Genomic DNA, 23,864 nt, shown 5'->3' on the forward strand with positions numbered 1-23,864 from the left:
GATATTTCTTCCTCCAAAGCAGGGCACCAATTTAGAGAACTCCAGGAGAATCGACGAGGAATGGAATATCCCAGTGGAGGTGAACGTGGCTACATCACTATTAAAAATGATCTAAAGGGTTGTGAAGTTCATAGCGAGCTTAACGCCGACTCTCTGTGATGAAATTGCTTATTTTTTGTACCAACCTCGCTCAGGCGCACTTTCAAGCAGTAAACATCTGACATTAAGCTGTTCAGCAGAGAGGTGCAGCACAGCTTCTCCTCTTTGAAACTGAATTACTTGGACAAACAGCTTCAAACCCAGATTTCATGGAGGGTTCTCTCTGTTCTGGGTTTTAGTTGTTAGTCAGAGGGAATGTGATGCAAGAAGAAAAGCAATAGTTGCTTTTAGGATGGGATCCAGCTCTCTCCTCAATATAAATCTGTTTATAAAACCAAATCCAAATGAAAACCTTCTATTTCTCAGTTCTTTTGATGCCTCTATTTCTCAGTTCCTAGAGCTACTAAGCACTGTGTAGTGTGGTCAGCTCATTTCATTTCATTTTCAGTGAAGGCCAGAATATTTGCTTACGCACAAAAAATACAGTAGCAGAATTGAACAAGGCAAAAGTATTAAGCTACGTTCTATGATGACGCTTATAATCATTAAAGCTTGGAAAAGCATCTACAAACCTACAGCGCAAAGGTGTAGAGCAGAGGTCACAGATCAGATCAGTGGATTATGATTATTGCAGTTCAGCAAAAGCCTGTTCATCAACTATCAATGGAAATCAATGTAAATGTAATAAAGAGTCCAGCATAGAATCTATCTGAATGTTTAATTTCTGTTAAACAATAGGAAATACCTACATTTATTAGCCTTGGCAAATTTTGAATGGAAAATATTTCTACTTGACTAAAAGGTGGGTGTCATTCTCAGATATTGACATTGGACACGTGTTGTGACTCATATGTTATTAGGGATGGCCAAGCTCCCAAAAACTAAGGTGAAATATTTCTTTCCCCCCAAAATAAAAAATCATGCCATGGAGGGTTCTCTTAAAGGTTAATAAAATGTTGAAATGTTATACATTTGGAGAAAAATCTGTTTTTTTATTTACATTTGATCAAAAACTACCTTCCATTCCTCCTCAATCAGTGGAACATCTAAGCAGTCGATCTCGTCGTCTTACTCCTGATCAGCTTTTAGCATATTTTTCTTCTAGCAGGCAGCAATCAAGCATTTTACCCACAGAAAGTACAGAATTTGAGTTTTAATAACATATTAAAATCGCTGTGATTTCTGTCTCTTAAGGTATTTGTGGTTCAAACAAAACTGTTCCCTACTGAGACACACCTGTGTCTGTCCTTGTGATGATGAGCCTTTAAAGAGCATCCAGGTTCTGCTTTCAGTAGGTTGCCCAGCAGCCCCTTTGTTCAGCTTGGTGTCCTCCTCTGTCTGGATCGGCTGTCTCTGTGGTTGTAGAGGAGCTTCTACGTCCTCCGCTGGTTACAGCAGTGTCACCATGGATATACGGGATGTGGTCCAGCAGAGATCTCTGTGAAGAAGATCAGTCATTGTCTCTACCCTGCAGGGCTAAAGCCTGGTTTATACTCAGAAACCAGGTCGTCATACACTCTGGTGCACCTCTCCAAAATTGTAGGTGACTGCAGACAGTGCCACAGATAGGTAGGAGAGAAAGGAGGCATCTGATTGGTCAAGTCTACATCTGCTCTACACTATGCATATTTCCTGTTTGGTTCCTAATGGCAGAAACTCTGGCTGTAGTGCCATCAACAATGTCTGGCACACCTCAGACACTATCGCAGACACCATGCAGGACGCTAGTTTGTATTTCTGTGCGACGGTCTGTTGGTTTGCACAGGAAGCCAAAACACGCTACGCCACGGCCAGTCTTTGGGGAACAATCATGCGTGAACTCTGTGTCATCTGGCGTTGGATGAAGGGTTGTAGACGGCGAATAAGTCTAACCAACAAAAGGACACTCACAATCCTAGCTAATTCCTGATTGTCCCTCTCGCATTGTGGCGTGGAATAACAGCGCAGCCCACGTTACAATATTGGCCATAAATATCTGCGTCATACCTGCAACAAGCTAACTGTGACACACTGCTGCGGGAGGATAACCAGCCCTTTATATGTGATGAATTATGGAGCTGGATAATGATGCTCACTCATGTTAGGAGCAACTATTACCGTGTTCTGGCTGCTTTGCTCTAAAACACTTCCACTGTATAACTCACCATTTTTAATTTTTCTCTACAAGTTTGTTGGATTGTTAACACTGATTCCTCGTCTAACAATGGCGTTCCCAGCAGACAGTGCTGCACGGAATTGTTTCATTGTGGATGTCATCGACTTCTCCTGTTCAAATTTCAAACTTGACACTATAGCTTGTGGATTACTTCAACTGTACTCATTATTTCACCCTCAATTGTGCCAAAATCAGTTTGATGGCTTTTTTTCAACATCTGCTTGATCAGGTTTTGTATTTTTCCTGATGTGTAGGAGGTTCTGCCAGTTTTTGCTCTTTGAATATCTCAACATCCTTTGGAGAAAAATGAGTCTTAGTTGATTGCATCGACTCATTTACTCAAAGGCAATTCCTCACACCAAGTATGCTTGTAGCAACAGTGGAGAGGAAAAACTCCCTTTGAACAGGAAGAAACCTCCAGCAGAACCAGGCTCAGTGTGAGCGGCCATCTGCTGAGACTGACTGGGGTTCAAGGAGACAGAAGCAGACATAGAAAAAGAAGCATAGATACAAAAGGCAGCTGTAAAAGGCGGCCCCGTCCAGGAAACACACAGCCAGGCAGACGAGCTCCGAGCCAGCTCCCATGTCAGAGGATGAAGAGAGCACATCCAGTTAGTCACAGTCAGAGAAACAGGGCTACACTGGAAAACAGGCAGATCTCGATATTTCTCTTCAGGATGGAATCAGAGCAAACAGGAACAGACCAGATGAATCTACTGTGATGAAAAAAATCAGAGGGAGCAGAACGTTAGAGATTGAACTAACAAATTCTGCAGAATGGGAGGTTAGAGATAGAATGATGAAAAGGAGTCCCTTTGTTTAGGATTGCCTTCGACTGTTCTAGTTAAACAGTTCAACTGAAACATATTTTCTTTAGTCCAACTGTTTTTAATATTCTTTTTTCTTTCTGCATTTTTTATTTTATGTATTTTTTTATGTTTTCCTACTTGCTTTGATTCTGTTTTATCTTCCTGTATTTTAATCATGTAAAGCACTTTGTACTGAATTATGCTATACAAATAAATTTGCCTTGCCTTGCCTTGCCTTGCCTTTGTCCTCCAGCAGTCTAAGCCTATAGAAGCACAAATGCAGAAAATATCTCAGGACAACCTGAGTATTTTGGATTAGGTATAGGAAAGAGAGGACCATCAAACATTTTTTTAGATTCTGCTTCACTGGTTGCACAACCCAGGTTAGGCCAAGCTCTAAAGTCAAATGTCTGGATTTAAATCTGTAGAGGGCTTCTATGATCAACATGTGTCCTCTTTATCTCCTAGGCTACATTGTTTCCTGCATGATTCCCCAATCTTTTTCCTTGTACTTCTGTCTTGAGCTTATTTGCTGCTCACAGGAGAATGTTAGTGTCAGGACAAAGGGCGAGAACAGGTCTTTACTCATGTCTACATCTAACTGTCTCTGTCTCTTGACAGCAACATGTGTTTAAAAGGCTGCAGGTTACTGTGCCCTCTAACCTCCTCTGTCTTTTTGCAGTTTTGCTCCATTAGTCCTTCCTTGTTGAGTCTCTATCTCATTTTACGTTCCTCTCACAGTCTGACCCTTAGAAGAATTATCTGGGACTGTCTAACACTAGAGTATGACACATGTTCTTCTGTCATGTTTTCTGGATAAAGTAGGATGTTGAATGTCTCAGCACCAGCTGAAGGACCCATTGTTGGTCCGCTGTGGTGATGGAGGAAGGAGGAGGTCTGTTTGTCTTTGGGGGCTGCTTTAACATTTCCAGTTGTTTGTCTTCATAATAACTATGTCGCTGAAGAAAAATCAGGAATGCAGAGAGAGGCTATGGAAAGACCTTTGTCTGCCCCATGGTGGAGGCCACTGGGGCAGTGAAGGAGCTGCTCTGCCTCAGGCAGCTCTGTTCATTTTTAGGTTGTCACTCTCTTCTGTGTCACATGGAAGACTGGAAGTAGGCCTGTGAATTGGCTGAACACAGAGGTGGTCAAATATTCAAGATAAGGGATCAGAGAATGTGCTCCAACGGAATGGAACTTTAAGATTAGATGAAGTATTTTAGTGTGGTGGATGGATAAATGATTCCTGTCATTGGCAGAATGACTGCAGTCATTGGGAGCATCAAAGATGGACAAGAAGCTGAGTATAGAGAGCTGGTGAACCGCTTTGTGGAATGGTGTGGAAACAATCATCTGATCCTGGATGTCAACAAAACAAAGGAGATGATTGGAGATTTCAGAAGAAACCAACATAAAACAAACGTAAAACTAATCAGACTTTCAGCTTTTAATTAAATGTTCCTTTTCAATAAAGACTTTTGAATAGAATTGAATGAGATGTGAAGCTCTGTCTGCTGGGCGTCACCACTTCACTCTATCAGTTGAGCTGGTTTAGTCATCTGATCAGGGGGCATCGTGATATACAGAGGCGTAGCCAGAACATTTTTTAAGGGTGGCCAGGTGTTAACCAATGTACACTGAGGTGGCCGAAAGTGGATAGGCGCCTGAACCTCAGGGTCAGTCTACACTGTTCCAACAGGAAAATTAACGAGCAAAACATCCATATTTTCTAAATAAAGACTAACTATACTTTCCTGCAGCCTTTACTAACAAACAGATGCATATATTTCAACTTCCATGCTTTCAAGATTAAAGGCATAGTGGAAACTTTCAGGGTTGAGTTTTAGGCGAATATCTTTTCCTTTGCATTACTTACCCACTTTTATCAATAATGATTTTGCATAAAATTTATATTTACAAGTACTCATATCTACATAAATTGATTATTTAATACATTTTTGCAAAAAATTTTATTTATCTGTGATTTTACGGAAGACTCTTAGATGACTTTCAGAGATGCATAATTTTCTCTTTACCCCATCTAACACAAAATCTAGTTCTGAAAAGAGCTTGAATTCTGTACTAATCATCCTTAATATCAGTACATAGATGTGCATAATTAACAGTGTTTTTGCTGTCAAGTCATTGTTAAGTATGAAACATTAAAATAACTTGAATATTCTACTTAAGAGTGTTACTGCTGCCAATACCTGTATAAGAAGAGAAAAAATGGTAGCCCTGGCCCCCCATCTAGCTCCACCCCTGGTTATAAAGGCCTGGGTACTGCAAACATAAGGCAGGTTTACAGAAATGATGGATGCACTACATATTTTACTGGTGAATAATCTCTTGCTGCAGCGTTAAAACATTTTCTTTTTATACAATGATTTTTCTGGCAACCAGATTATATGCAACACTCAGATTTAGTTTTACACTTTGTTATTCTGGGACTGCTCCCATCAAATCTGTTCAGAGTGAGGAGGGATGTTTAGCAGAACCTTCTCGGTTTATTGGCCGAAGCAACACTTAAAGTTTAGTTTCAGCCAATCATGGTAATCAATGAAATAACAGCAGAGACCATGAGAAACAACAACAACTTGCACTCTTACTCTCATTCTGTTCCAGTTTCAAAGAAGAAATTGTGGATTCTGACAAACTGATCTGATAGCAGCAGCTATGTGTATGTCCTTACACTGCCATGTTTGTTTGATTTGGCTGTGGGCTTAGCAGGTGTTGATTTCATCACAGCTTTGTGTCCCACCTTAAATTATAATACTGCAACGTAACTGGTCGACCTGTTTTGGGTCAGACCTGATCAATTTAAGCTGGAGGGGGACAAAATGGTGTGTTTCTGCAAGAATTCAGCTTGTGATAAAGTTATTAATTGGTGAGAGGAACAACCACTTTCCTAAGGTGTTCTAATAAAAAAATTAACAGAAGAATTATTAGTAAATAATCAATAAATATCAGTAGTTCATTTCCCAAGCAAAAATCGAATTCTTTTGTCTTGCTGTCTTCAATATTGAGGCTTAATGGAAAAAGTTCTTTAGGATATAAAATTAAACACGACTGGCTGAAAAGCAATGACTAGTTGCCTTCCAGTTAGAAGGTTAAGGGCCCATCTTCATCCTCCTCCCCTGCCACATGTAGTGCCCTGGGGCCCCTGGGGCCTCGTTTTCAGATGTATGACACCTGCTGCTGTGGAGATTGCTGACCTTCAGGATACAAACCTCCCTTAGTTCGCATGTATCTGGAAGCTTCTCCTAAACTTTTTCCTCAATACACCTGGGAAGTGTTGGACTAGTGCAGGGGTGGCCAACTTGAGGGCCGATTTCCTGCAACATTTATAACATTTAGATTCATCCTTGATCCAACACACCTGAATAAAATGGTCTAATTACCTTCCCATTATGCAATCAATTTCTCCACAGACCTTTTAAATATCTATTTACTTGATTCAGGTGTGATAAGTCAAGGGCATACCTAAAAGTTCCTGGATACGGCTCCTCCAGGTATGGAGTTGCTAACCCCTGGCCTAGTGGTTAGAGCTGTGTGTTTGTGCTCTGAGAAGGTTGCAAGAACCTTGTTCGATTCTCACAGCCTGCACTCTGGGTTCCTGAGCAAAACCCTTAACCCCACACTGCTCACTGAGCGCCGCACAATGGCAGCCCGCTGCTCCCCAAAGGGAAAAGTTAAAAGCAGAGAGTGGCCCTCAGCGTTTACAAACTTTAAAACCTAGCTAATTCCTCATTGAAGCAGTGTTTTTTTATATCACGGGTATTTGTTTAATGCGTGGGTGGGCAACCATTTTACCACAAGGTTGGCACAGGAACATCTGGACCATCAACCACACCCTCCTGCCTAGAGGTGATGCAGAATAGTTGAAAAAAATTATTATGAAATATTCATTTCCACAGAGCCTTTAATGACTGTTTAGTTTTACAGTATGTTATTTCCAGTGATTTCTAATGTTTACTTTTTGAAACAAGAGGCAGATGGTCATAAAAAAATACGTTTTTCCGTGTTATTTTCGTATGCTAAGGTTGTTTTTGATAAAAAGAACCGTATTGATGTTCTTGAGACACTTATAGAAGCTAATAAATCTGCATTACTGCAGGCAGCCATACTTCTCCTGGCCTTAACTTCCACTTCCCCGCTCAGGGGCAAAGAAAATGACCTCATTCTGCCAGCTCTACCACCACTACTGCAGCTGAGCTGAGGTGGAATGTAAAAGATTCCTTCTCTCTTTTTTAATGGTGATAGAAAAAAAAAACAGAACTTTATGTTGGGCCTCTGTGAGAGCAGCCTGTCCTCCTCCTGACTGAGCATCATTCACTGATGTAGGCTGGATTCTGCTGTTCATGCCAGTCTATCGCCCAGTTTACATTATTTCATCAATACAATGTAATTCTGTGATATGGCAACATGTAATCAGTCAGCAGCATCAGTATGACTACAACCGAGAGCAGACATGGCTCCACATTCTATTTAGATTTTAAAGAACTTGTGACACAAACAGCCTCATCTTTGTACCAAAAATAAAGAACAAGTTCATAAACATTTTAGAAACCTTTAACAAATAATGGCCTATTCATTATGTATGAGGGACATCTACCGCATTTGGAGGCTCCAAAATAGCAAATGCGTGCTCCAGATGGTGCAGCAAAGAGGGGGTGAGAATATGGAGGCAGAATGGAAGTATCTGTGGGCTCTATTAATTTAACATTGTTGCAAAATGAAGAGAAAAGGAAAAAGAACATAAAGTTAGGGGTTTAACTAAGAAATACTGCAGAAAGGGTGAATAGAGATAGAATAAAGAAGAAGAATGAAAAGGGTCCCTATGTCCTCCAGCAGTCTAAGCCTATAGCAGCATATTTATAGAGATAGCTCAGGATAACCTGAGACGCTCTAAGACAAACAGTTGAACAAAATAAAATAAGCCTTTATAAGTACCATATAGAAAATTCTCAGATCGTTGGACCCAGAATTCAGGCAGAGAGAATGAAGTGATTTATAAAAACATTTATTGACTGAAACACGGGTTAGTGACCACGTAACTCTGACAGAGGACGATAACCAGCGTGTTAGTCACTAACTTGGTTATAAAGTTCAGTCCAAGCCCAGAGGAAGGACTGGAATCCAGCTGGATGATTTTCCAGAGGACATGGTGGACGCCACCCAGAGAATTCCAGGAGCTGAAGCCAAGAGCTGGCAAGCAGAAGCAAACAGACGAGGAAGAGCTTCCTGAAGGAGAAGCCAAATCCGGTGTTGATGAGGAAGCAGAAGTTCAGGCAAGAAGATCAGAGATCCAAAAAGGTACTGAAGGGAAATCTAAGCCGGGATCTGGAGCGACATCCAAGGTCATAAGCAGGCAGAATCCAGCAGGAGTCAGGCAAACAGATGAGAACAGCCGCAGGCAGGCACAGAGGTGTGGGAGCAGAAACTAGTCGGGATCAGGCAATCAGAGTACGCTATAGATCTCTCACCTATGAATAATCTGGCACTGGGACCAAAACATTTTAAATAGAAGCTGGAACAGGTGGATCTGATGAAAGGTAAAGAAAACTGGGCGGAGCTGGGGAAGTTAAAGGAAAGAACCAATAATCCAGTCATCAGTGCCAAGAGAACAGAGACAGAAAAAAATATAAACTACAATCTCCTTCAGATCACAAAACTGCCCTTTTTAAAGGAAATTGTTTAAAGTTTAACTGTTTATTTACTTTAAAAAAAAATTAAATTCAAAGCAACTTATCAGTGACGCACTTAAATCTAGATGTTTTAATGATTTTAACAGTTAATTGTGATACAGTGCTGCAGTGTCAGAAGTACCTCATGTTCACCTTAGCCCTGCTGATTCATCCATGCTTTGGAAGTAGAGGTTGGGAGGCAGAAGTTGCAGCAGTGGGTCAAAAAATTCCCAGTAGCAGTTCTCAGAGATTTCCCCAGGGCTGCTCAAGGCCTTAGATGTAGTTAGGTCTATCTCTGCTGGGGTTGAAACTGCGGCATTGTGTAGACGTAGAGGGCAGCTGGAGCGTTGGCCTTTCTCAATAAACGGAGTGACAAACAAGACAGGCCCATTCTTTACAGTTAAAGATACATTTACCTCTCTGTTTGGATGATTGTTTTGCTTTGGGAACAACATTGTCCCATTTACTGTTTTGCGGAGCAGAGTTTAATTTTCAAGCTTTTTGTAAAGAGACATTGCCTGATATGTCACGAGACATTTCCAAAGAGAGAAACCAAATTAGGTTAAATGATGCCAAGAGCAGAAGTTGCAGTTGCTATACACTCAGACACAGCTAGATGTTAGACAGAAAAGTATCTCATTAATTAGCATTTTTAGGGGCCTGCTGCCATTATGGATAATCTAAACAAGACAGTTGGAGTAATTTGGGTAAAACCTCATTATATAAAATGTTTTTTTTTTTACATGCAGTAATACGAGTGAATTTTATTTGTAAAGGTCCATAAAAAGCAGAACAATGCAGATGAATGGACGTAACATTTCACAACTTTCTGTAAACGTGCATTAGAACAATAAGGTTTACCTGCAGAGGTTTTATTCTGCCCATTTTTTCCACTGATAGTCCCACTCTGTCTGTATCCTTATGAAATGAACTTAAAGTCACTGCTTTTGAAGCTCCTCCTCCAGTCAAATTTCCTGGAGGATGCATTTCAATATGACCCCCATTAGGGCGTGATGTCGCTCGTTACAGTCAGAGTTGTTAACTTTTGCACACAACTTTCAGACAGAACCCCTTCAGCCTTTGCAGTCTTGATCAATACAGTAGTAGCCATTCAAAATTTGCCCACTTTCCTCGATGGACCCTTAGCTGGTCCCTGGCTGGGCCTATGCTGGTCCTTGACTGGTCTTTGGCTGGTTCCCTACAATTCCTTTTCAAACATCAATATTTGTCCTAAAATATTCTTTTAGCCATGACTTTTAGACAAAACGATCTAAAGAGAAGCGTCATCTCCTGGTCAGACCCTGTTATTCAGTGAAAGGCTGGAAGTTGGAGGGGGTTTTGCTGGGAGTTGCAGGGAAGTGGGCTGCCATTCGGCTGGCATTTGACTGGGAAGGGCTATTTTGAATGGCTGCTACTGTATTTGATCTTTTTCTTGAACTTTCTCCCTAATACCTCCGCCTATCATTTCTTCCCATCAAGCTGTAGCTGACATACGGTACACCTGATAGAGCTCATGCCTATCTTGTGAAGAGCTCTTCCCTCCATCTTTTCCTGTTGTGTAAAGCACTTTGAACAATCCTCCCACTAATCTGTACTATATAAGTTAACTTGCCTTGCTTTACATGTTTTTATTTCGCTTAAATATTATTGGTTCCACTCCTAGCAGCTGTGGTAATCTTTCTTCTCTTTCTTTGTTTCTTTTAGGGGGTTTATTTCCCAGAGGTGCAGATCAGGAGTACAGTGCATTCAGAGTCGGGATGGTTCAGTTTGGAATGGCTGATTTCAGACTGACTCCGCATATAGATAACCTGGAGGTGGCCAACAGTTTCGCTGTTACCAACTGCTGTAAGTACTGTTTGTAACCTTTATCTGGTAAAAATCTAAAGCAGAAATGCAAGTAAATACAATAGAGCAAATTAAATAAATAAACCATGCACATTTGCATCAGTTTATTCTCAAGAAAAATACTGAGCTACAATTTAAACAAAGAAGAATCCTCGTGCAAAGTACAGATAAATACATAACTAGATCCTAAATAAATAAATAAAGATTACAACAGGAGAAGAAAATCAAAGATGATCATACTTCTAATAACAAAGCTAAAAACAATCTAACAATAACAGAGAAATGGATTGATATAGAAAACATTAGAAAAACCAGAAAACTGCAAGAATTTAAATAGTAAAACACTGTAAAAGAGGAACATCAAAGTAAACCAGAATTAGAGTCCTAAAGATCATTAAACCAGCTCCATGTTTAGTAGCTCGCTCATTTTTCCAGCTAGAATTATTATTTCATCATAGTTTGACTAAAATACGGTAAATAGAAAATATGAAGGTCAAGATGACCATAATTATAATTACCTGGAGTCAGTTTTATTCTCATTCTCTTTAAAATATATTTGGTCACAGCTGGATTTTTAAACAGCTGCTCATACTCTGATCACTGTTTCATTAACAGAAAATAAAAAAGATAATTCTACACAAAGCCAATAATGTTAGAAATGCTGGCAGTAAAAGTGAGTTTTATTGTTTTCCTTCCAGTGTGTTTGACTTTCTAGTGTTACCAGGTCTCAGGTGTGAATGTGGAGCAGGTGTGTTCACTCTGGTGCCATTACTTCCATGCTGTCTGCTCATTGGAAGTTCAAGATGGCACCTCCTAGTGAAGAATTTATGCTGGTTCTACCAGAGCAGCCAAGGGCCCAACATGCAGCCTTATTTTGCATCACTTGCTCCTTATATAGCCTTAGCACAGGTGAACTGACTTTAATATATTGGATAAATGATTAGAACTCTGTCAACAATTTCTACCAAATTAGCTGGGAGGTACTATTGATATGTTCTTACTGTAGTTAAAGATATTTTTTCAGTGTAAATAAATTCAATATGTCTTCAGCAAGACAACTTGTTATCATATAGAAACTCCAAATTTGATTGTAACGGTTTAGTGGAGGTTTTTTGCGGACCCAAATGCAGAGATCAGGATGCAGAAGTGAGTCTTGCAGATTTAATCAGAAAACTGAGGCAAAAATCCAAAACACAAACTACTGAAAACCAAAAATAAATTACGTCAGGGATAACTCACATGGGGAACCAGAGACGAGGAAGCAACAAACCAGCACAACCACCAACCAAGGGCCAGCCAAGGACCCAACAAGGAAAGTGGGGAAATTTTGAATGGCTACTACTGTATGCGGATGATGTCCCTAAACCTTACCAGTAGGCAATGTCAGTAATGCATATAAAATAATTTCAATACTCCACAGGCAATGTTTGGAAACGATGACAGGAAAGGCAATATACAGCTAAAGCAATACCCCTCTATCTAAATAACTTCCTTGTATCCACATTTACTTGTGTTTTATCTGTGATCCTCCTAACAGTCCTGAAAATGAATTGACCAATTCTAGGCTTCCACATTAATTCAGTAACTGTTGTGGAAAGAGAAGAAGCGGGAGAACAAAGGCTGATGCGTGGAGTACGATGTGCTCTTATCAGAGCATGATGTAATGATGGCCTGTGGCTAAAAGGGTTTTTATGTGATGGCGGTGAGCGCGCTGAGCCTCTGCTGAGTGGAGGAGTGCTGGGTGGCTCCTTTCCTCCTTTCCTTTGGACTGAAAACAAGCTACATGTCTCTGCAGTCATCAGCTGTGATCAATAAAAGGCGGGTTACCAATAAACAGATATTAAAGCAGCAGGTTTGGTGTCAGAGCTTCCTTCCTCGCTCCTAGAGGAGCCTTTAACCACACAAACACGCAGATTGGTTTATTAGCTTTGCTCCAACCTGTGTTGGCTGTACGATGGACTGTCAGTATCCCACGTCCTTCCTGATGACTGTAGTTAGACAGAAGGAGTCAGATCTTAATGTCAGGCATTAATGATAATTTAAATTTAAACTGACTGTTTTTTGGGGGGGTTTTGCCCTTCATTTAACCAGAGTCTAAAAAATATCTCACCAGCTGTGATTTATTTTTTATAAATGATTCTTCAGCTACACAGAGACATGTTAATTTTTATTTTAAAATGTTGTTTTTATTTGAAAAATGTCATCTTTAGCAAATAGGTAGGGAGGGAGTTCAAATTAACTGTAGAAAAAGCCAACTGTAGTTATAATTATAGACACAGTTCTTAAAGCTGCATAATCACATGATCGTTCAAATGTTACTTTACATACTAGGTGTCCATCCTGGTAGCATTTAGAAAGCCCTTTTTGAGCCTAAACACAATTTCAGCATGATGAGCTGACCTGAGTCAATGTGGCGCCATCTGTTGGCAGAACAGAATAACTATCAGAAAGCCAGAAGTCGATTACTAAGGCTACGTTCACACCGCAGCCTGAAGTGACCCAAATCTGATTTTTTTTGCCCATTTGCAACCTGGATCTGAACTTTTCATAAAAGTCTGAACAACACAGATCTGATTCTTTCCAATGTGACCCAGGCCACTTGGCTCTGTGGTCCTGAATCCGATACGAATCTGATCTTTTCAAATGAGACCTCTGTCTGAACAGCCAGGTCGCATTTATCTGACCTGGACCCCATTAATACTCGACAAATGTCACTATTCTGGGTCTTGCTACACAGAAGCGGCAAGAAAAACAACAACCATGGCGGACGATGATGCGAAGAGCAGTATTTTATGTTTATCATCTTGAAAATATTGTGTTTTTAAGGTTGGGAAAGATCACTAGATGTTCTCCAGCACTACCATCCATGTTTACTTCCATAAACACAGAGCATCCTGGCCTGTGATGTCATTACGTACTCTACTACGCATGGGGGAGACTTGAGTTGTATGAATGCAATTTACACAGGAGATCACATACAATTCCAATATATTTGGAAAATGTGAACAGTAACGCCAAAAAATGGGATTTCACAAAAAAATCTGACTTGAGCATTAAGGCCTGCAGAATGAATGTAGCCTAAATAGAGCTTAGCTGTCCTGCAATGCCTGGTGGTAAAGCTATAGTTTGCTGTGTCCAAAAAAAAACCCCAATATTAATTAAACATTAATTGAGTATTAAAAACCAATATAAAGTTGTTGGCCTGGCAGAACAACAACAAAAAACAAAATTGTGCAATCTGTTGTTTTTGGAGATATAAACAAAGGACTTTATTTACTAACAATTTTTGCAAAATTTCTAAAAAATACTGCACAACTTTAAGCTTTTAATGATGGTGGGTCACTAATAACAAAAGTAGGAGCTTTACCTTTTATAGTTTAATTAATGCTACGTTCAGATCTAATGCTGCAGAAGCAGCTAGTTTACATGCAAGGCCAATGGTTGACGCGCATCAAGGGTCATCAAAAGGTCCTGCATAGCAGCAGGAGTAGCGCTTCTTGGCGCATCGAAGCAGGTGAAGCAGCGCCTTATGAGATTCTGTGCATTTGACGCACGTGATGTGTTGCACAAGCAGCAGCTGCTGGAGTTTAAAAAAATGAAACTTTAGCTGCTGGATGCACCACATCAACCAATCAGAGAAGCTGATCTGGGAGCTGGCAGATGACAGAAACAGCACGGCTGATGCAGAGCGCTATGATCACTCCCCTGAAACAGTTTATTAACTTAAGATGTCAAAACCTGCCAGCAAAATATGGATTACATGAAAAACGCCTTCCAGCCGCGAACATTAGTGGAAAACCCCAAAGAACACACCTGTTCCACACTCTATGCATACAGGAACCGGAGTGATGAATGTCCGGGGTTGTTCTCACTTCACACATCTGCTTTTTACAAACTGGGACTGAATTTACTAAATCAAGCCTGCACCTGGTGCACCTGCTATATAACAGTAGCTCACATCAGTCTGTTAAAAGGAAAATTAAATAGTATTTTATTATGACATTTTTTCACAGATCCAGCTTGCTTTTTTTGTCATTAAATTGTAGAAATGTGACTGAAGAACAGCACAACCCCATCCTGTCAGACCAAAAGTCCCTCTAATGGTTTGCTGGAGAGCATTAAGCTTTTATTAAGGCCCATTTTTAGTATTTTTTATTAAGGCTCAGGTTCGCTGTCTAATTCTGTAGCAGCAGGTTTTTCCATCCTGAGTTGCGTTTTCCACTGAGATCTGAGATCTGATGGTAGAATCAAAACACAGCACTGGTTCTTCCTACGCTCATTCCAAAGGTTCTGAAGGAGGAGCAATTCAATTCAATTCAGTTTATTTCTATAGCGCCAATTCACAACACATGTCATCTCAAGGACTGTACAGTTCACCAGATCATCCAGTCAGATTGATTCAAAGTTTTCTATCTAAGGAAAACCAGTTGATTGCATCGACTCATTGACTCTCCAGCAATCCCTCACACTAAGCATGCTTGTAGCGACAGTGGAGAGGAAAAACTCCCTTTTAACAGGAAGAAACCTCCAGCAGAACCAGGCTCAGTGTGAGCGGCCATCTGCTGATGCCGACTGGGGTTCAAGGAGACAGAAGCAGACATAGAAAAAGAAGCATAGAGTAAGCAAAGTGTAAATGATAATCATTTTGTATCTATGCATCGATCCAACAGCCGACAATCCGATGCATTGAAACATCCGCAAGAGCATTGATTCATTTTTTCCCCCCTCTGGTTTTTTTATCCATTTGCTCCTGGATGTAATTCTGACTCCCACACTGCGGTGGCGCTAAACCTATTTACCTCACTTCCTTTAGCCACTTACCCTCCTTCCACTTGCAGTATTTTTGGATGTAAGACCTTTCAGAATCTATAACACAGAGGCATGATTATTGTTCAGTGAATGGGGTTTTCATAGTCCTGGGTGGAGTACAGCTTTGCTTAAAATGTATAACGATATTACAGCTTTCATTGATTTATTTCAAATTGTCTAACTTGTAAGGTAAAAAAAAATTAAAAATTAACCAATTAATCGAATCGTATCATATCCTGGTGTAGTCTTGAGTATCGAAAATAATCGAATCGTTGGGTCAGGAAATTGATACTGAATCGAATCGCCACAATGGGTGTGATTTAAACCCCTACTTCTTACCCAGTTTTAGTATTTATCAGAAAAATATTCTTAGCTGTTTTTTTTTTGTTTTTTTTGGGGGGGGGGGTGTTGTTGTTTTTTTTGCTCGATGATCTGACCTTTCTATAGCAGGTTAACATCTTTTCTAGCACGCTAGATGTGTCTGCCAAGATGGTTGTCAAGGTAACAATGAGCCAATCACAACCTTAGATGATCATCTGTGCAGTTATGACCCAATGAGAGGCTGGTACCTGATTTTGGAAATGTATTTACCAGGGAATATTATTTTCTTTGTATATTTATCATAAACATGTTAAATCTTTAAACTTCCTGTGGTGATTTATTTCTCCGCTCTGTGTTAAATTGTTCAAAGTGTTTCATTCATTCTTTCTTTCCCTCTTTTTTCCCAGTTTGTTCCCAGTTCTCCCGGGGCGTCTATGCCATTTTTGGCTTTTACGACAAGAAGTCGGTCAACACCATCACATCCTTCTGCGAGACGCTGCATGTCTCCTTCATCACGCCGTCTTTCCCTGCAGAAGGAATGAATCAGTTTGTTCTCCAAATGAGGCCAGACATCAAGGGGCCCCTGGTTTCATTAGTGGAGTACTACAAGTGGGAAAAGTTTGCGTATCTGTACGACAGTGACAGAGGTAAGGCTGGTCTTTGTATGTTGGTGTTGCTGCTTCATGTTGCCCCATATACAGTATGTGCTTGATGGTTTAGGTCAAAAACATTCTCATCAATGTGGATTCATAAGAAATCAAAACCTAAATAGATTTTAATAATAACAAAAGACATCTGAAGCTGTTGGGACTGTGAGATCAAGCTCTGGCAGACAAAAAAATAAATAAATACAGGAACAGAAAACAATCTAAAAATGCGGAGAACAGAAAGCCAGCAGGGTGGAACGTGTGACTTAAGATCTGAGTTTAAAATTATATGTTCAGAAGTTTCTAAGGAGTTAAGCTTCTCGGTTGCCAGGTTTGAAAACATTTAGCTTTCCATCCAGTCAAAATGCAAATCAAAATGTCAGGAATAGCTTGGAGTTCCAGGTTTTATACAGTAGCCCAACAAAGCCTTGTTTTTGTTTTGAAAACATGCAAATTGAACCGAATGAACAGGTCCACCCCTTTGGAATGGGGGACATTTGGCTTCTTTTGTTCGTCTACAATCCCCCATACCTGTCTAATTGTCTGAAGGTCAGTGGTTAAAGGGAATTGTTGGCCTGGCTGAATAGGTGAGGCCCTCGGCTCTACTGTACAGGGGTTGGGGTTGAGATTTTAGCGGGTAGGGATCAACTCAGCTGCTGCATTGTAGGTTTTTTAAAGCTGAAGCCTGAGTCCCCCCCCCCCCCCCCCCTGTTTTTAATTCTTTTTTTTGGAATGACTATGACCTGGATGAGTGACAATCTTCACCACTGGATCTATGTTTCATTCATTGCTACTTTAGTCAGAATAGAGCAGAATAAATACAGCACAGCCTATAAACTATAGCTGTCTCACCAGTCCATGACCAGTTCTACACTGATAATGGTTCAGTGATGGTTTAGTGGCATAGGTTACAAACACTCTAAGACTATTGAGACAATGATGTGATAGCCTCACACAGAGGCTGTAGATCCATCAGCTGCTCCTCTGTTCTCAGATTAATCAGCTATTTTTCTTGGAAGCAGATGTGCTCGCTCTCTTCCTGCTCATTTTCTGTAAACCTGAGCAAGACCTGAGAAATAAATATAGCACAGATTCTGAAATTCTCAGACCAAACTCACAGTGATTTAAATCCATTAACTTCCTCATCCTGATGCTCAGTTTGGACATCATCCAATCTTCTTCACCATTTCAAATGACAAATTGCACTGTGATTGCTATTTGATTGGCTGAGGTGGTGAGCATCTTAAAGGAGAAGTCCAGTCAGCAAGGAATGATCAATGGATCATTAGTTAGACCTAAAACTAATACGTTTGCGCTGATTTAAAGAATTTAGAGTTAATGAGTAAAAAATAAACATATTAATTTTCATCATGATCACTGAGTCTGGGAGCGGCCATTTTTGCCCAAATATAGTACCCCCTCCCTCCTGCCATCTTCCAGCAGTGACGTCACGGTGCGGTAAGCCTAGCGCCATTCTCCCCGCTTTACAAGCAAAATCAATGGGAACTACTAGACACATCTGCAATCAACAACAATTATTGAAGATTTCCAGAGGACTTCACCATTGAAATTCACCAGAGCTATAGTGAAACTGACAATGCCCACGTGCATGGCAGCTGGATGCTGGAATACATCGGGGAAAAGTGAAAAAAAAGAGTTATTCCACCTTTCTGATTCCTGATCCTCCACGGACGGGTTGGTCGTTGGATCGCCAACTTGAAGAGGGAGGATTTGCCATCGAACTTCTGGCCAGAGAAAAAACCCGTAATATGTAGCCAACATTTGGAAGAAGAATGTTTTCAAGATGACTTGGATAATAGCGCGTTGTGACAAACACCAGATACAGCACTGGGACTTGATCAACAGCCGATACCGCACCGTGACGTCAAAAACCAGTAGGTGGCAGTAGTGTTCTTTGACAAACATGGATGCTTCCAGTAAAGCACATTCACATGAAAATTACTCTTAATTTAAAACACTGATCATTTATTGAAAAGTATGTAATAATTTCATATTTAAAGTACTTTCAGAAGTTTGAATTCTGAATATGAGCGGACTTTTCCTTTAACCAAATATTGAACAGGTCCTTAGATCCTAAATAAAGGCCATTAAAATGCTTGATGAGACTAAATATTTCCCATGGATGACTCAATAGACAGTACAAAAGTTGTGCAGACCATCCTCTTTAAATAGGGAGTGTGTGTATTCTAAAGGAGAGCAGACACGACGTCAAAGAAAGATTACGTTTAACGCATACAGTTGGAGTCAATAAAGATTATTGTAAAATGTTTTTATTGTAATCCACTTTCCTTCTAAGTTTATCAAACTGCTGCAAAACAACAGTAAATATATTCCAAGCTGTTTTAAGAGGCCCTACAGTCTGAGGCACTCAAATGATCAGGAAGCATGTTTACCTTTGCCTCTCACTGCAGGCTGCATGCAGCCTTAATTATCATTTTGATTTGTTTAAAAGCATGCCGCGGTATTCAGCAACGTTCTGCTTTTGTTCTGGTCTAACTGCTTTCCCCCTGCATGTTGTAGAACATTGCAGTAGACAACTAGAATCTGCAGCACCTTCTCTTTTGATGCATTGTATTGCTCCTCCAGTGTGATCTCCACATAATGGTGCGGTGCCATAAAAGGAGGGTGTGCTGAAATTATAGTCCTGAGTCTCCAAAGTGGCATTCTTGCACAGATGATATGTCTGGGTTGTTGTTATTTCTGACTGACCAAAATGGTTCCCGTGTAAAGAAACATTCCCTCTCTGGTCTGTCTTTGCACCAACGCCTCCTACTCACCAATCTGCACCTTATGCCTTTTAAGCATTAATAGAAATGCAGGCCCTGTCTTACTGATCTGTTTCAGATTTATTTAAGCAAATCAGGGTGAGAAAATACTTTTGCATGTCCTCTTCCTGCACCTTCTGCTGATCATCATATGATTTTAATAATGAGGGCAAATGCACTGAAGGGACTGCTACTGTTATTCTACTTATTTTACACATTTAAATCTCACTGCAGCAGGAATAAAGTCTGCTTTGCACCAACTGTTAAATGTATACATATTTTCATCCATGTAAACATTTAGAGGAAATCTAAACCTTCTGAAAATACAAACTTACAGCTCAACATGTAAAGACCTACCAACTGTTTGCACATATAATTGAATTCAGTTTAGTTTGTTTCTACGGCAACGATTCATAAAAAAAAATGTTAACTCAAGGTTTTTTTTAGATCATTTAGTCACATTGGTGAAACATTCTGATTGCATCCACTCATTGACTTGAAGGAGAGACTACTGCTGTATCAGCAGGGGATGAAATCAGGTATCTGCCTGCGTTTTGTCGTTGACTCTTCAGCAATCCCTCACACCAAGCATGCATGCAGTGACAGTTGGGAGGAAAAACTCCCTTTCTGCTTCCAGCAGAAGCAGGCTCGATTTGATCGGGCTTCTAGGGCCACACCTTGGGGGCCAATTACGTAGAAGCAGAAATACAGGAGGAATATAGAATCTATCTAAATACAGTAGCAGCCATTTAAAATGGCCCTTCCCAGTCAAAAGCCTGCTGATTAGCAGCACCTTCCTGCAGCTCCCAGCGAAATCCCCTACAACTTCCAACCACTAGAGTGACTTCCTCTTTCTCCTGGGCGTGCATATTTTTTTACTTTCACTCCGCCCTCTCACTGTATTACAGGGTCTGACCAGGAGAAGGCGCTTCTCTATAGATCTTACAGTAAAGTCCACAAGTCATGACAGAGAGAATATTTTCATACAAAAGTTGATGTTTAATAAAAAGGAAATATAGGGGACCAGCCAAGGGCCCATCAAGGAAAGTGGGGACATTTTGAACGGCTGCTACTGTAAAGCAAAAGCTAATTTTGGTCTGTTTTTTTACAATTATAGTTTAGTGCAAAAAAGGAGAAATCGGATAGAAAGAACTATTATTCCATATCTTTTGGGTTTAAAAAATAATGCTGTGTGTTGTTTTTTTTTTTTTTTTTTTTTGGTTTAAATTGAAAAAAACAAACTGTCTGATTGCTCACTGATCTTTAAGCAGCATCTCCAGTCCCATCTTTACAACCCATAACTTGTTGTGTTTTTTTAGGAAGACAATTTTAAGATCTGTCCAGGGACAACAGATGAAAAATAGCCTTTTGGCTAATTCTGGTGCATTTGCAGGAATGCTTTTAATGTACACTGTCCCTGTCAAATAAATAATAATTATAAAAACTTATGTCACTACAAGCATGCTTAGTGTGAGGGATTGCTGAAGAGTCAATGAGTCGTTGCAATCAGCTGGTTTTCCTTAGATAGAAAACTTTAAATCAATCTGACTGGATGATCTGGTTGATTTATCTCTGTAAAGTGACCTGAGATGAGTTAATGAATTAAACTGAAATAAACTGAACTGAAATGAATACAGCGGCGGAGTTAGATGGGGGGCCAGGCCTTAGCCAATCATTGCTCAGCCTTGTGGCCACCCATACCATTATTATCCTGTAATACAGATGCTGGTAGCAGTAATACTCTGTTTTTCATAGATAATAATAATTACTTGACAAGAAAAAACACTGTGGTTAATTATGCACATCAATGTACTAATATTAAAGATGATTAATTCAGAATTTATGATCTTTTCAGAACTATATTTCATGTTTTTTGGGGTAAATAGAAAATGATCCGTCTCTGAAAGTCAACTAGGAATCTTCTGTGATATCATAAATAAATAACTTTTTGTAATCACAATGTGTTAAATACTCAGTTTATGTCGATATCATTACTTATAATATAATTTTCATGCAGAATAATTGATACAAGTAGGTAAGTAATGACAATGGAAAAGATGTTTGCACCAGAACTCAAACCTGAAAGAATTTTATTTGTTATAACTTTTATCTAGAAAGCATGGATGTTTAAATACATGCTTTTTACCAAGGGCTGTAGAAAAATATAGTTTGTCTTTATTTAGAAATTATTGATGTTGTGCTCATTAATTTTCCTGTTGCAATAGTGTATATTGACCCTGAGGTTCTGGTCCCCATTCACCCTTATAAACATTTTCCAGCTACGCCTCTGATTGCATGATGGCAGCTATTCTTCTATTCCACAACATGTGATTAGTTCCTGAGCTACAAAGGGATGAAAAGCCCCAGTGGTGCTGCTTTGAAATCCTTGAGCTAAGGCATCTTCTAATGACTCATCAACTCTTCACCACTGAGATCAGTTTTTTCACCAGTGTTTTCAGAGGAAATGTTCCGAACATTAAAACTGGCAGCAGGAGGAAGAGAAAAGCTCAGGAGATTCCAGACCTGAAGCCGCTCTGCTTTCTGAACGCTCAGAGCCGTTTTCCACTCCAAGCACCTTTAGCCTATCAAAGCTCTGCACTCTCTGCAGTAGTGTATAGAAACAGTTCTTTTCCCATAACATCCAACCTTCAGATAATCAGCTGTCCCCTCCTGGCCTCAGACGGTTTAACAGGAGGTGAATGGAAGTGGCAGATAAACGCTTTTACTCCTGGGAAGAAAGAGTAGATCCTCTCTGATTTCACTCTCCTACCATCTGTCAGCCTGTACAGATCCATCGCAACACAAACCCACCAACAAGACATTAATTATTTACTGGGATAAATGATTTATTTCCCTTCAGGGATGTCAGCGGTCTTGCGGTTAGCCCTGTCCTCTTGCAGCACAGAGGTCTTCAGTTTAAGTGTTGGCTGGGGAAGCGATGACTGCGTGGAGTTAGATTACTGTGTGTGTGTCGCAGCGCCACACACAGCTACAGAGAGCCTTCCTTAGTCTTCCTCCTCTGCTGGATAACTGCTGCTGTCGGCTTCCTAAATGTCTCTAATTGAAGCCTTCTGTCTGCCTTGATAGTCTTAGTTAAAAACCAAAGATCTCAGTCTGGAAAATATGTTTATCCATAAGATGAAAGCCTCAGAGTGGATCTGACCTTAGATCCGACTCAGATCATCTATGGAAGCCATTTTTCACCACTTTAATACTACATCGTATTTCTGCTTTCAGAGTCATTTATAAAAAATTTGGTATCTTAATAATGACTTTATATCTAATTATTCTGACTTTGAAAAGTGAAATAATGACTTTAAATCTCTCAATTATGATGCACAATTAGCCTTTTTTTAACTTTAAAGTCACTGAAATGGGATTCCATAGTTATGGCTTTAAGATTTATGGTTTTTAAAATCAAATGAAGAGTCACTGATCCTCAGCAGTTTGCAAGTTTTATTAAAACTTTAATTTTCCTAAACTAGACTATTTGGTTTTGAGAAACAGGTCTAACTGTGTTCCATCTTCTAAAAACTTAAACTAATGTGTTGGAAATTGCTTGTTTTCTATTGACAAGACTTAGCCTGTTATTACAGGCTTTTAAAACAGAATTCTACATCTGAAACAATCCGATTAATTGATTATTGAAATAATCGTCAACTAATTCAGTAATGGATTCATTCTTAACTGGAGAATAGAGACTATAAAACATGCCTTTAGCTGGCAGAGACAGACTTAGAGCAGGAATTATACCAAGATTGTTAAAAATATGTAAACATTTTGCATTTAAGATAAAAACACTTTCTCCTGTCATTCTTCTCTATCTAAAAATCCTCAAGTGGAAAAGTTTTGTTTCACCTGTTTTAATTTCATAAAAAGCTTTCTTTAAGGAACCTTTGGCTGTTTGATTATTGATCGATTGGAAATAATAATCAACAGATCAGTCGGTTGGGAAAATAATCGCTATTTGCAGCTCTACAAAATTCCCATGTCTGACATGTCTTCATACAAAACCCTGGTAGTGTTGTCTGAGTGAGCAGCTTCAATAGAGATTGCTGATTGATCGGTTGTTGATGAGTCTCCAGGGTTGATTAACAGGCGGCGTCACATTTATTAGATACAGTGAGGTTCTGCTGGTTAAACACAGACATATCAGTAGAAAAACAGCTTCAATATCAGCAAAAAGTTTTGTATTTTTTTTGTAGCTACTTATTTCATACAATCTACAGATTCAGCACACATAAATTTAAATATTTGAATCTTCCATTTCCTGATATTTTTGAATGTCACAGAGAGAACCACAGCTTTGAGAGGATTTTAAGGTAAAATCTATTGAGGTATTTGAGGTAACCTCCTAAAAAGGTGCCTGAGTGAGCTCAGCTGGAGGCCCCATGCTCAGACCGGTCCTACGCTTCTCTGTGAAAAGCTTCTTACCTTAGGATTACCAGAACTCAGCTGTTATTCTCTGTAGTTTAAAGAAAACTACATATTTATTGAATTTCCCAGCAGGAATTGGTAGCAAACGGCTAAAAGGACCAAAAGCTGACTGACTATGGTGGTGCTGTGGTTGATCAGCCTGACCTGACACCTGTAGAGAATGTATGGGTCTGTGATCAAAGAAAAATCTTCATAGGACTTTCTGTTCAAGATGATTCACTGCTTTCACCTTCAGACAGAACATGGAGAACTCTAAGAGATCAGAAAAT

General features: G+C 39.8%; 1 protein-coding gene across 4 annotated transcripts in view; it reads left to right on the forward strand.

The window, feature by feature from the left end:
- The window catches only part of LOC119772939 (glutamate receptor 2-like), a 97,905-nt gene that overhangs the window by 5,874 nt on the left and 68,167 nt on the right, over positions 1-23,864 (forward strand). For all 4 annotated transcript variants that reach the window (XM_038269656.1, XM_038269654.1, XM_038269652.1 and 1 more), the window contains exons 2-3: positions 10,455-10,595; positions 16,133-16,372. In XM_038269656.1, coding sequence (XP_038125584.1) covers positions 10,455-10,595; positions 16,133-16,372 — 381 coding nt within the window. The remainder of the gene's footprint in view (positions 1-10,454; positions 10,596-16,132; positions 16,373-23,864) is intronic.

This window comes from Cyprinodon tularosa, unplaced genomic scaffold (assembly GCF_016077235.1).
Source record: "Cyprinodon tularosa strain WSP-4 unplaced genomic scaffold, ASM1607723v1 ctg733, whole genome shotgun sequence".
In the NCBI taxonomy this organism is placed as follows: Eukaryota; Metazoa; Chordata; class Actinopteri; order Cyprinodontiformes; family Cyprinodontidae; genus Cyprinodon; species Cyprinodon tularosa.